At 43.2% G+C, this 12,206-nt stretch overlaps 1 protein-coding gene across 1 annotated transcript; it reads left to right on the top strand.

Moving 5' to 3' along the window:
* Positions 1–985: 985 nt before the first annotated feature.
* On the top strand, positions 986–9,795 carry LOC306981470 (leucine-rich repeat-containing protein 24-like; the record flags this gene model as incomplete). The annotated part of the gene is made up of 7 exons (XM_079581080.1): positions 986–1,147; positions 1,823–1,909; positions 2,851–3,042; positions 3,859–4,027; positions 5,347–5,609; positions 7,069–7,599; positions 9,056–9,795. 7 exons carry the CDS (start codon positions 986–988, stop codon positions 9,422–9,424), a joined length of 1,773 nt encoding a protein of 590 aa, XP_079437206.1. The 3' UTR covers positions 9,425–9,795.
* Between the last annotated feature and the right edge of the window lie 2,411 nt (positions 9,796–12,206).

The following is a 12,206-nucleotide window of genomic DNA, read 5'->3' as shown; positions in this document are numbered from 1 at the left end:
TATAAAATAAAATAAAAAATAAAAAATAAAATAAAATAAAATAAAAAAATAAATAAAATAAAAAATAAAATAAAAAAATAAATAAAAAATAATAATAAAAAAATTAAAATAAAAATAAAAATAAATAAAAATAAAATAAAAATAAAATAAAATACAATTAAATACAATTAAATACAATTAAATACAACTAAATAAATAAATAAAATAAAATAAATAAAAAATAATAAAATAATAAAAAAAAGAAAAGAAAAAGAAAAAGAAAAGAAAAAGAAAAAAAAATGCTGCCACCTGTAGGCCGTACGTGAATATTCGACTATCATTAAATTACTTTCGTGGCCAGAAAATAAAAACTTGCTGAAAATTATAAATGTAAAGTAAAATGTAAATTATAAATGTAAAATGTAAATCCACACATTAAATAAACATCGCACTGCTACTGTCCTTTTACAAAAGTATCTTTGCACACCGGCGACCTTTTACTTTGGAGGAGGCGAGGCGGAAGTGAGAGACAGCGAGCGAGATGCGCGCGTGGTGGTGCTGATGCTGAGCCTGGCCCTCCTCTATGCTCTACACTCACTGGACTGGGACCGAGGCGGGTCTGAGCTGGCTCTCGGAGCGGCCTGAGGGCACCAGGGAGAGCGAAAAGCCCCCCGCGGTACGTGAGCCTGTGGTCGGACTGTGCGCCATGTTTGTTGTCGGCGACGCTCGCGTGAAGCTCGGATGAAGGCAGCTCTCCACAGCAGCAGCAGCAGCACAGGCGGGGTCACGCGCAGCAGCACCAGGCACCTGCAAAACACACAAACAGACGCGACGTGAGCGGTTGGTCTATTATCACTATGATCATGGTTCATGCTGGTGCTTATATTCGGCTCGAAATGTGCTTTAAAACTGCGCTGTCGCCGTTTGTTTCATCGTTTTGACATCACAACATGGTCCATTCGTGTCCTGCAGGTGTTCTTCATAAACGCTTCATTTCTCCGGCATGATGATGTCTTGCTGGGGTGTCCTTCTCTCCGTTCTCCTCCTGGTTCCTCCTGGGAGCTCCTCACCGTCATGCCCGCTGAGCTGTCGATGCTACAGCCTGACGGTGGAGTGTGGCTCCACCAGCCTGCGGGAGACCCCCAAGCACATCCCCCCCTCCACACAGGTAGGTACTCCCTCCACACAGGCACCCCTTGGAACATTGCTCTCCCCTCACTCCCACTCGCCGTTCTCCGCATACCGGTATTCCTACACCATCCTGCTCCACACATGCTGTCTCCCCTCACTCCTCCCCGCTCCACACAGGTACCCCCTTCACCACTCTCCTCCACATAGGTGCTCTCCTCCTCATAGGTGCCCTCTAATCCAGGGGTTCCCAACCTCTATCCGTGAAGCCTCAACACACTGCCCCCCACAAATGAAATCAGAGTGTTTCATGCACCTGTACCAGTGTTAATTTCGTCGACTAAAATATTTAGAAGAAGAAGAAGAAGAAGATCTTTATTTATATAGCGCCTTTCACAGACATGGTCACAAAGCGCTTTAGTCTTAATTTTAGTCAAAGTGATATTTTTGACGACTAAAAAATGTCCAGATATTTTAGTCGACTAAAAATGAAAAGGAGAGACTAAAATCATCTAAACTTCTACTGACCGTCTGAAAGAGCCTCAGATCATGTAAATTCTCTGCCAAAGGATCAGCTCTGAGCTTTGTTCATGTGGAGCAGCTTCATGAAGCAGAGGAACAACATTAAATATGATTATAATGAATATTATCAATGCAAAGTCCACTAAATTAGTCTTAAATTTAGTTGACTAAATTAGGACTTCTTTATTTTCAGACCATCTTCCTCCAGGACAACCGCATCACCCACATCCGCAGACAGGACCTGGCAACGCTGCGACACCTCCACTACCTCTACTTACAGGTCAGAACTGGTCAGAGCGGACGGGTTAAAAGAGGAAGGAAACTTACTGTCTTATGAGGAGAGCAAAATCCCACAGACAGGACGCGGATGTCGTTCGTCGTAGCGTGCGATCAGAAGCTAAAGCAAAGCTCGCACAAACAAACCTGCCCCAGATAGTCAGTGCTCGAAACACAAATGAAGAAAAGGTTTGCTGTCGTCATTCAGTGTCATTATCTGGGGTCATTTCTGTTTTAACGCTGTCCCCAGGTAAAGACTGTGTTTAGTCTATCACATCACAATGAACCTTTAAAAAAAAAAAAAAACGCCGGTGACAAGATAAATGAATTGGCTTGTTGCACGGTATGGCTATGCTAGTTCCTCTGATCTGAAGTTGTGAGCGCCAGTACTTTCTGTCTGTATTCTTTTCCTGGAATATTAATCATATTGTCTAGATCGGAGACACCTGAGATCATAAAGGATTGGCTTAGCTTGTCTTGAAGCTAAAGGCTAACATGCTATTAAAAATAATGAATAAAAGGCACCATTTCAAATTGTATAATGCATGAAATGAATGTTAGCCTTTAGCTTCAAGACCAACTCACTGATCCTTACAAACATAGACGTCTCCTCTATGGAAATATTTACACTGTACAGCAACTCGCTCACCTGCAGGAAGGGATCGTCTACCAGGAACTCACCGTCCACCACAGAGTCTTTAGGAAATACAATGATTCGAACAAGTCTAAGCTAATTTTAATGGATATTAATACGAACAGGAAGTACTAGCGCCCACAACTTCAGGTTAGAGGACCTAGCGTAGCCACATTGTGCAACAAGCCAATTGGAAAAGCTGCTGTCATCAAATGTTCAAAAGTAGAAAGAAACATTTGGCCATTTTCTATTTATTTAAGGGTTGTTTTAGTAGAAAGCCTTTTGAGCATTCAGACTATGCCTGTCCACAGAACAACAGCATCTCCGCGGTGGAGCCGGGCTCGTTCGAACACCAGGCCGGGCTGTTGGAGCTGGCTCTAAATGGGAACAGGATCCACCTGCTGAGCGCTGACCTGTTCCAGGGGCTGCAGCACCTGCGCATCCTCTACCTGTCCCGCAACGACATCACCCGGCTGCTGGACTACACCTTCAGAGGCCTGCAGGTGAGAACCACATTGGCCAGTGACCAAAAAAGTTTATGTAGAGTGCTGGATGAAATATATTCAAAAACAATAATCAAATTGTTTTGTATTGTCCAGAAACAGGCTAACATGAAAATGAATTAGGAAAATCTTGACTAAAACCAAACTTGTGCACATTTTGAAGTTTCATGCAGAGCCGTGGGAAGATATTTTAGTTCGGGGGCGCTGAGGGACAAAATTTACCCCCAAAATACTTTTTCTGTGCATAAATCCTATTTATTAACCTCTTAACTCCCGCCTGAACCGAGAGCATTTTCTCCAGTTCAGCTTTACCCAAATCCTGTAGGCCAGTGTAACACCTCATTTGAAAGACCTACAAAACTGAATGGATCTTTTTCCTCACATCAGATTTTTTCTCATCACTTTTTTTGTTGGGCAGTCGACCCATTTTTGTCAAATTTTTGTGACTTTTTTGTCACTTTTTCATCACTTTTTTCTCAATTTTTCGTCAAATTTTTCTCACTTTTTTGTCAAATTGGTGTCCATTTTTGTCATTTTTCGTACATTATTTGTCACTTTTTCGTCAATGTTTTCTCACTTTTTTTCACATTTCATCCTTGTTTTCGTCTCAGTTTTGTTTCTATTTTCACACCTTTTTTCCTGAAGCTTTTGGACTGGGGGTAAAGCTGGAGAAAATGTGCTCGGTTCAGGTGGGAGTTAAGGGGTAAATATTGCCTGCAGTTCACAAACTAAACTGCAGCGCCCTCAGCACCCTGGGTTCCCACGGCCTTGGTTTCATGCGTGGCCTAATGTATAACCCGTGTGTCTGTGTTGCAGCGTCTCCAGGAGCTGCACCTCCAGCAGAACAGCATCGAGGTGCTATCGGACCAGGCTCTGTCCGGCCTCTCCTCCCTGGCCCTACTGGACCTGAGCCGCAACAACCTCCACACCATGGGCCCTGCCTCCCTGCGGCCTCTGGTCAGCCTGCAGGTGCTGCGTGTGACCGGTGAGTCTTGCTACAGGGAAACCGTTCTCATAAGCTATGTGGCCAGACCGCCTTTGCTCTGCCCAATCCCGTCAGACCGTGGAAGCTAAGCAGGGAAGGGCCTGGCAGGACTTGGATGGGAGACCGTTTGGGAACACGAGGAAGCCTAGCGAATATAGTGCGTGAGTGGTGGTGGTCGGAGGGGCCGATGGCGCAGACTGGTTGCCTCGCTTCCGTCAGTCTACCAGCAATGTAAAGCGTCTTTGAGTGTCCAGAAAAGCGCTGTATAAAAACAATGCATTATTATTATTATTATTATTTAGGGCTGCACAATATATCGCGAAAAATATTGTATCGCGATATTAGCTGATTCAATATCCATATCGCGAGAAGCCACAGTATATCGCAACATCACCATAGCCTTCATCTGACTGAGATCGACCCATTTTTTTTTGCATACTCAAACTCATGCATTGAAGTCATGTGTAGAAGTTCAGTTTTAGTTTAACATTTACAAGCTTTGTTAAATTCTACCCTCGTTTTGGTCCTGATAGGGTGTTTTTTAAGACTTCTTTTGACACAATTTGCTGAAAAAAAATTGTGTTTAGTGAAATATCGCAATAATATCGTTATCGCGATATTGCACAGCAGTATCGCATATCGCAAGTCACTTCAATATTGTGCAGCCGTATTATTATTATTATTAAGCTGTAAACCTGGGCTGACACTGTGATTTATGAGGCCATTTTGACAAAAAGTTTGATTGCACGACAATTTTTAAGTCTTGTTTTTAACTCTATAAGTTCTTCGAAAATATAATTATTATGATCTAAAACAGGGTTGGTTTTTTTTGTAGTTTTGGTTCAATTTTTACCACACTTTTCTGCTAAAAAGCTGTCTGTTTTGTTCAATTCTCCATACTTACTTGTAAATCTTAAGAAATGAGATATGTACAGATTTTTTTCTGCATGTGTGGCAATAAAATATATTATTTGGCCGTTAAAATTAGCATTTAAAAGCATTACATTGGACTTGCTTCTGCCTGTATAAACCATGGCACAGTCGCAGGCTTTTCTAGCATGTTTGATATTTGCCCTGAGTTATAGAGTCTGTGGTAGCCCTGCTTGAGCTTGCCGACAGCAGCACATACAGCTGCAGGAGCCAGGCCGAGGGAATCCCAGAAAGGCAGAGTCGTAGTCGCTTAGGGCAAGCCATCCATTTGATCAAATAAAGCACTTAACCTGTCCCTTACTGTCAAAACCAAATGTAAATGGAGAATTTGGATGGAGGAAGAGTGCTTTGTCTGATCTGCTTGCCCTCTCCTGTGTCCCTGTGCGCAGAGAACCCGTGGCGCTGCGACTGCGCGCTGCACTGGCTGCGCAGCTGGATCGACGAGGAGGGTCAGAGGCTGCTGAGCTCGGCGGAGCGTCGGCTGGTGTGTGCCGAGCCCCCGCGCCTGTCCCTGCTCAGCCTGGTAGAGGTGCCCCTCAACAGCCTGGTGTGCATCCCCCCCGTGGTGCAGCTGGAGCCCCGGCGGCTGGCCGTGAGGCTGGGGGAGAGCCTGCGGGTGTCCTGCCACGCCTCCGGGTACCCACGGCCACAGGTCAGCTCCCACAATACGTCACCAAAAAAAATCACAAAATCCATGTTATTGCAGTATCACTAGCAAAAGCTCACCCACTTACATTTCTGTTTAGTTTTAAACAGAAATGTTTAAAGGATCTATATCATGCTATTTTAGCCATTCCAAAGTTAAGTAAAGGCATGTATATGATATATTGTACCTCTACCATTATGGAGCACTCATTTTTGTGATAAATATAAGTGTTTTCTGGAGGTATTTTTCGAACCCGGAAGACACAACACTTCGATTCAGTTAACTCCGCCCCCTCTCCGCACATATAACTTTACCGTAATATAAATAAACAGCAATAAGTGAAGATACTTCACGATGCAGTTATAAGGAGTTGACATCTGCAACACAGCTTCATAAATGGCTAACACACACATGCTAATATGCTAACACACAAGCTAACACGTGTTTGGATTGACTCACCCTCTGCTCCATCGCTGTTTACATTATGTGATTTGCGTTGGTTATAAAAGTTAATCCACTTTGGTTCTGGCGAAGGTTCACCAAACATCCATCAAGAGACAGTCACAGAAAAACACTATTTTGGTGATAGTCCCGGAGAAAAAAACAACTACTGAGGAGTGGCCTCTTTAGGAAGGTTGAATCATAGACTGTATATAGTCCTGTCCACGTAGCCAAACACGCTTCTTTTTGTTTGTTTTGGCCTCAGCTGACCTGGAAGCACCTCGGGCACATCCTTTTAATTTTTTTTAATTGTTTTCTTGTTTCCTTTATTTTTCTCTTTGTTTCTCTCTTACAACAGAAATAATGAAAAAGCTGTTTTACAAATTAAAATCAGGCCGTAAGCATAGAATTAAGACATTACATTACAGACGTCGAGCACTTCCGTTCCGCTGTGACGACACAACTGAGCACGTCAGTCGTTCACCAGGAGAGGGCGGAGCCTCAGAGAGCAGGATTCAGGAGGATTACTGAGAGCTGCGTGAATGAAGCCACAAACCACGCTGGGGGTGTTTTTGATAAGGAAATAGCATAACAACGTGGCTAAAAGCTCTAAAAAGTCGATTTTGTATGATATAGGACCTTTAAATCAGTTTACTTTAGGCTTTGTTTTGGTCCTGGTTTAGTATCAGCAACAACTGTGTGACACAATCTGATGAAAAATCGATTACCTTACCAATATCATTACAATATTCAAAATGGTGACGCGACGATCAGCCTGTGATCAATAATGACATGTCACTTGGGTTATTGAGTAGGTGTAGAGTGTTTGGGAATGTTTTGGATAAAGATAAGAACTTACCTCACAAGTACGGTAAGCACTGAATAAAACACAATTCAATTAAGAGCAAATATTATGGTCTGTACCAAAGTAAACAGAAGATCCCTGGTGTTTTATGCCCAGTCTAAAAAATGAGGAGTACTCTGATGTAATACTTCGTAACTGACCCCCACCTCCTGAGCGCAGGTGACCTGGAGGAAGGCGTCCCAGGGGAAGGCGGCCCTCTCTCCGCGGGGCCTGGTGCAGGAGCCAGGGGCTGGTATTGTGGGAAGAGCCGAGGGGCCCTCCGAGGGGCCCTCAGAGGCCGTGCAGAGAGTGGAGAGGTTTGACCCGGACACGGGCAGTGGCATGCTGTTCCTCAGTAATGTGACCGTGGCACACGCCGGATTCTACGAGTGCGAGGCGTGGAACGCAGGTGGTGTGGCCAGGGTCACCTTCCAACTGGCCATCAACTCTTCCACCTCCATGTGGGCCTCGTGGTCCCAGCTGTCCTCCTACGCCCCGGCCTGGCCCCGCCCCCGCAGCCCCGGCTCGGAGGTGAGCCGCGAGCCGCTGTACGCTCTGGGCAGTATGGCGTTCAGCGCTCTAGGGCCCGCCACGCAGACCGCCATCGCTGTTGGCATCTCCCTGTTAGCCCTGACTGCCCTGCTGCTGCTCATGATGATCTACAGCCGGCAGCAGCAGCCCGACAAGGAGCAGCCCGACTCGGAAACCAAGGTAACAGCAGGATGCAGGAGCGTCCCAACTCTGGCCCTATGGACTCACCATGAACTATTACAAATTGTCTTTGGTAGGAATGTTTCTGCAAGTTTAAAGATCAGTGTCAGCACGCCAAACCAGATAAGGAGCCGTTGGACTGACACTAAAGTGACAGAGGCAATTGCTCCAACAGGGCTTTTCAAACAAATGATTAAAGAAACACTCACCTCATCATTAAAAAAGTGGACCCACTACAGTCTGTGAGGTGCTGGCCTGGCCTAGCCGCTGTAGCTGACAAAGGTTATTCGGTAGTGCCGGTGTACAATCGAAACAGACGGCTTGTCAAGTTACTTCTCGTTGCTGCGCATGTGCAGAACTATTGAGTCATTTTACGTTCAGCCATCGAGTTCCGCTTTTTCAGCAAATAACATGATTTCAGAAATTTTACTGTCGAATTAGGCAGTCTGTTCTACGTGTAATTAGTAAATGACGTAGCTGCTAAAACAATTTGCCTTTAAATATCTGTCTGTTGAAAATATAGGCAAGTTTTGTCAATAATCAGAAAGCATGACCGTTTAAATGTAATAAACGTTGCTGAGGAAAGAGTCGTCTGCTCTTTAGTTACGTAATATTATGCAAAGACAAAGTTTACCAGCTGTTAATAACTCGTTTTTAATGAGAGACAAAGACTCTAGAAGAATAAAAAGGTTATTCGGTTATTCCATATTACTGTATATCGTGCACCATTATACCGGTATCATTTTTGGACGCCAGTGTACATTTTCATACCGTGGTCGATGATCTGATTTGCATCCGCACTACAGCTGATTTTGACTGGACCAGTCAGTACCAGGACGAATCAGGTGCAGAGGCAGACAGAGATCACACCAGTGTTAATTTTGACAACATATTTTAATTTAGTTTTAGTTTTAGTCTTTTGACGAAAATGTAATTTGATTTTAGTCTAATTTTTGTCGACTAAAATTAAGATGAATTTAGTCGACTTTGCATTGATAATATTCATTATAATCATATTAAATCTTGTTCCTCTGCTTCATGGAGCTGCTCCACATGAACAAAGCTCAGAGCTGATCCTTTGGCTGAGAATTTAGATCAATAGGTCAATAGAAGTTTGGGGGATTTTAGTCTCTCCTTTTCATTTTTATTTAGTCTGATTTTAGTCGACTAAAATATCTGGACATTTTAATCATAGTTTTAGTCTCATGAAAAACTTTTAATTTAGTTTTAGTCCAATTTTAGTCGTCAAAAATAACACTTTGACTAAAATTAAGACTAAATATTTTAGTCGACGAAATTACCACTGGATCACACCAAATGCTTCAGGGGTGGTCGCTTAAAATCAAATTATATGAATGAAGCATGTTGCTCGTGTTGCTCATGTTTATGAGGAAAGGGAGGAGACTTTTTAGTGCTTGTTTGATATACTTGTTTTTATGTCATGCTGTGTTTGCAGGAGGACAGCATCCTGTACGTGAACGACTATTCGGACGGTCCCACCACCTTCGCCCAGCTGGAGGAGTACCGTGACGAGCGCGGCCACGAGATGTACGTCCTGAACCGCGCGAAGCCCGTGCCGCCCCCCGTGGTGCCCCCCGAGGTGTGCCCGGCGCCCTCCGAAAGCTCCACCCACTGCTCCAGTCAGGGGCCGCCCTCCAGCCCGCCCACCGCCCCCAAGCAGCCGGACGACACGCGGACTATGAGGCGCATGGCGGGCGAGGGCGGGGAGGCGGAGCCCGTGCTGACCGCGGAGTCCGAGAGCATGTTCCTGAACCACAGCGGGCTCTTCATTGACTCTCAGATCGCGTATGAGATCCACTGCTGAGGCCGGAGGGCGTCGCCACGGGCCACAGATCAGACTCGAGCATCTCCTTTTTCATCTCCAGGGCCGACTGGGACTTGGGCTTTCATCCTGTAAAAATGAAGACATGACGTTACCTTCGTAGTCTCTTCAACAAGCCTCCCTGACAGACTCTGAATAGACCTCATTCTGTGGAAATAGTTGTACTATACAGAATTTTTAACCGTGATGATCATCGAAGCGCTCTGTAAATGAAGCCTCCTCTACTTTTCAAGCTTTTAGTACCATCTGGGTACATTTGTATAAGTGTTCTGTACTTTTTAGTGTCGCGGTGAATGATTTGAAGCCAGCCCACACTGCGTTGTACGACATTTCAGCCCCCTGGTGTTCTATGCTGAGCACACAGTCTCAATTTTTGATCACCAGCGTTCAAAAGGAGGAAGTGTGGCCTCTGCTGGTGTTTAGTAGAACTGGGATTTATAATATCATCAAAACCAAAGGATATTTTCTGGACATGTGCGCCGTTTTAAGTTATACTCCCCCCAAATATTATTTTAAAGCAGTATAAACTGTTAAAACAAAGACAAAAGTATAACATAGGAATATGAACATGTACAAGAATGCTTATTTGACCAAAGTTTAGCTCTTTACTTTACTGCTTGTGTAACATCGACGCTGTACAAATCATTCCACTGACGCGGCCGTTTCTAGTTCTGTGGGGATTTGCCGAGCTACAAATAGTTGCTGTTGCATTATTAAATGTATTATCCACTTATTTAAACTTGTATTGGTTAAGCATTTATTTATGTATGTATTTTATTTATTTGTTTATTTATTTGTATATTTTAATATAAATAATCCTTATTTTCAATTATCTACGTGGGCGTCTGGCAAATAAAGTGGATGTGGGGCCCTGTACTTCTGCATCGAATTCTTTTATAGCTAGAACAGCTCCGCCCATTGGCTTCCATCGTAACTGTCTTCTTGATGTTCTGGTTTAATGGAGTCATTGCAACCACAAATATGAATATACTGTAGCATCTTCTTAATCTGAGTGTTGACAGTTGAGAGTGGGTTAAGAATGGAGTAGTCAGACAAGTGGGGGAAAAAATCTGGTACGCGGGTTTAGCTGTTTTTCATGTAAAATACTCAAATTTATAACTTAATTCTGAATAATAACTCATATTTTGAATGGTAAAAGGCAGATTGTGCAGGTGGTTATGGTCACACCAGCCTTTAAAGTGCATATAGCACATTTTCACATTTTCTTATTAGTACATATTTTTGTGTGGTAATTATGAATCATAGTTTTAGTGACTTTGCAGTTTTATGAGGAAAAATACAAACATTTTTCTGCTTGGCAACCGAAGCCAAATGAGTGTCAATTCTGCAGTGTGATTCAGGGTTGCCAGACGTACGATAACTGTCCTAAATGTACGATAATTTCAGAGGGCCAGGTAAAGTCTGGTTCAATGCTCTGTCCCCTCTCAGCAGAGCTTTGCTTTCGCTCTGATCTGGAGTCAGACTTAGCCTCCGTAATCACGTAGGTCAGGGGTGTCCAAAGTGCGGCCCGGGGGCCAAATGCGGCCCTCAGACCAATTTATGGTGGCCCTCGGCCTCTTGCTGTATCGGTACACATCACCAGAGATGGACCTTTTTATCTGAAATGTAATAATTCTATACAATTCTAACCGAACAATTAACATTTTACTGTGAGACTGAGCTGACATGAAGGTTCTAAGCTTAAATAGAAGTATGGGGCACAATTTAAACCTCTGCTAGTCGAAGGTTTTGCGGCACTAACTACTGATCTGGTGAGTGCCTATGTCGTCATGTCATGCGTGTGCGTAATGTAAAAAATGGGACGTGCATGAGCCTGTGTTGTAGTTAGGGGAGGTGATGATATGAGCCATGTTTTGCGCAGGTGCTACAGCGCTATTGACATATTTATAGTGTACGATAGTTTGTGCTGAAATGCCATAGTTTTGGAAGCTTGGTACGATATATTGGTTTTGAGAATCTGGCAACCCTGGTGTGATTATTTGTTGTGACACTTGATCTAGCCAAATGCGGCCCTCAGACCAATATTTGGTGGCCCTCAGCCTTGTCACTGTATCGGTACACATCTTCAGAGATTGTCCTTTTTATTTGAAAAGTTATAATTCTAAACAATTCTAACCTAACAACTAATATTTTATTGTGAGACAGAGCTGGCATGAAGGTTTTAAGCATAAATATAGGTGTGGGGCACAATTTAAAGCTCTGCTAGTCCAAGGTTTCGTGGCACTAACCACCGAACTATGGCCCTTCACCCCGAGTTTGCTTCAGTATGCGGGCCCCCATGAAAAAAGTTTGGACACCCCTGATCTAGAACATTGCTCAAGTCTCACTCAGTGGCCCTTACCATGAATGAGACTTGCAAGTCGTATATTTTTAATTATTAATTGTAACATCCAGTGATATCCAAATTAGTTGAATTTATTATAATGATGAAATGCGTTGTCCAATCATCCATATGCACTTCGAGGGGCCTGACGGAGATTTACACTTTTTAATTTTCTAAGTTATTTATGTTATTGCTTTATTATGTTTTTTGTTTTTTATTGTTTTTTTTATTTTTTTATTGTTTTTATTTATTATGTTTTTATTTTATTATGTTTTATAAATAACACATAAATGATGGAGGAAGGAAGGAAAGCACTTTATTTTTAAGTATTTACATATTGTTTTAATCGTTTATATTTATCGTCCGCCCGCTCGTTGTTCCATTTCCGGTCACGTAGGCCGTCAACCCGGAAACAGCTGT

This window comes from Gobius niger (genome assembly GCF_951799975.1).
Source record: "Gobius niger genome assembly, chromosome: 22".
Lineage (NCBI taxonomy): Eukaryota > Metazoa > Chordata > Actinopteri > Gobiiformes > Gobiidae > Gobius > Gobius niger.
This window is presented reverse-complemented; position numbering and strand designations above follow the sequence as displayed.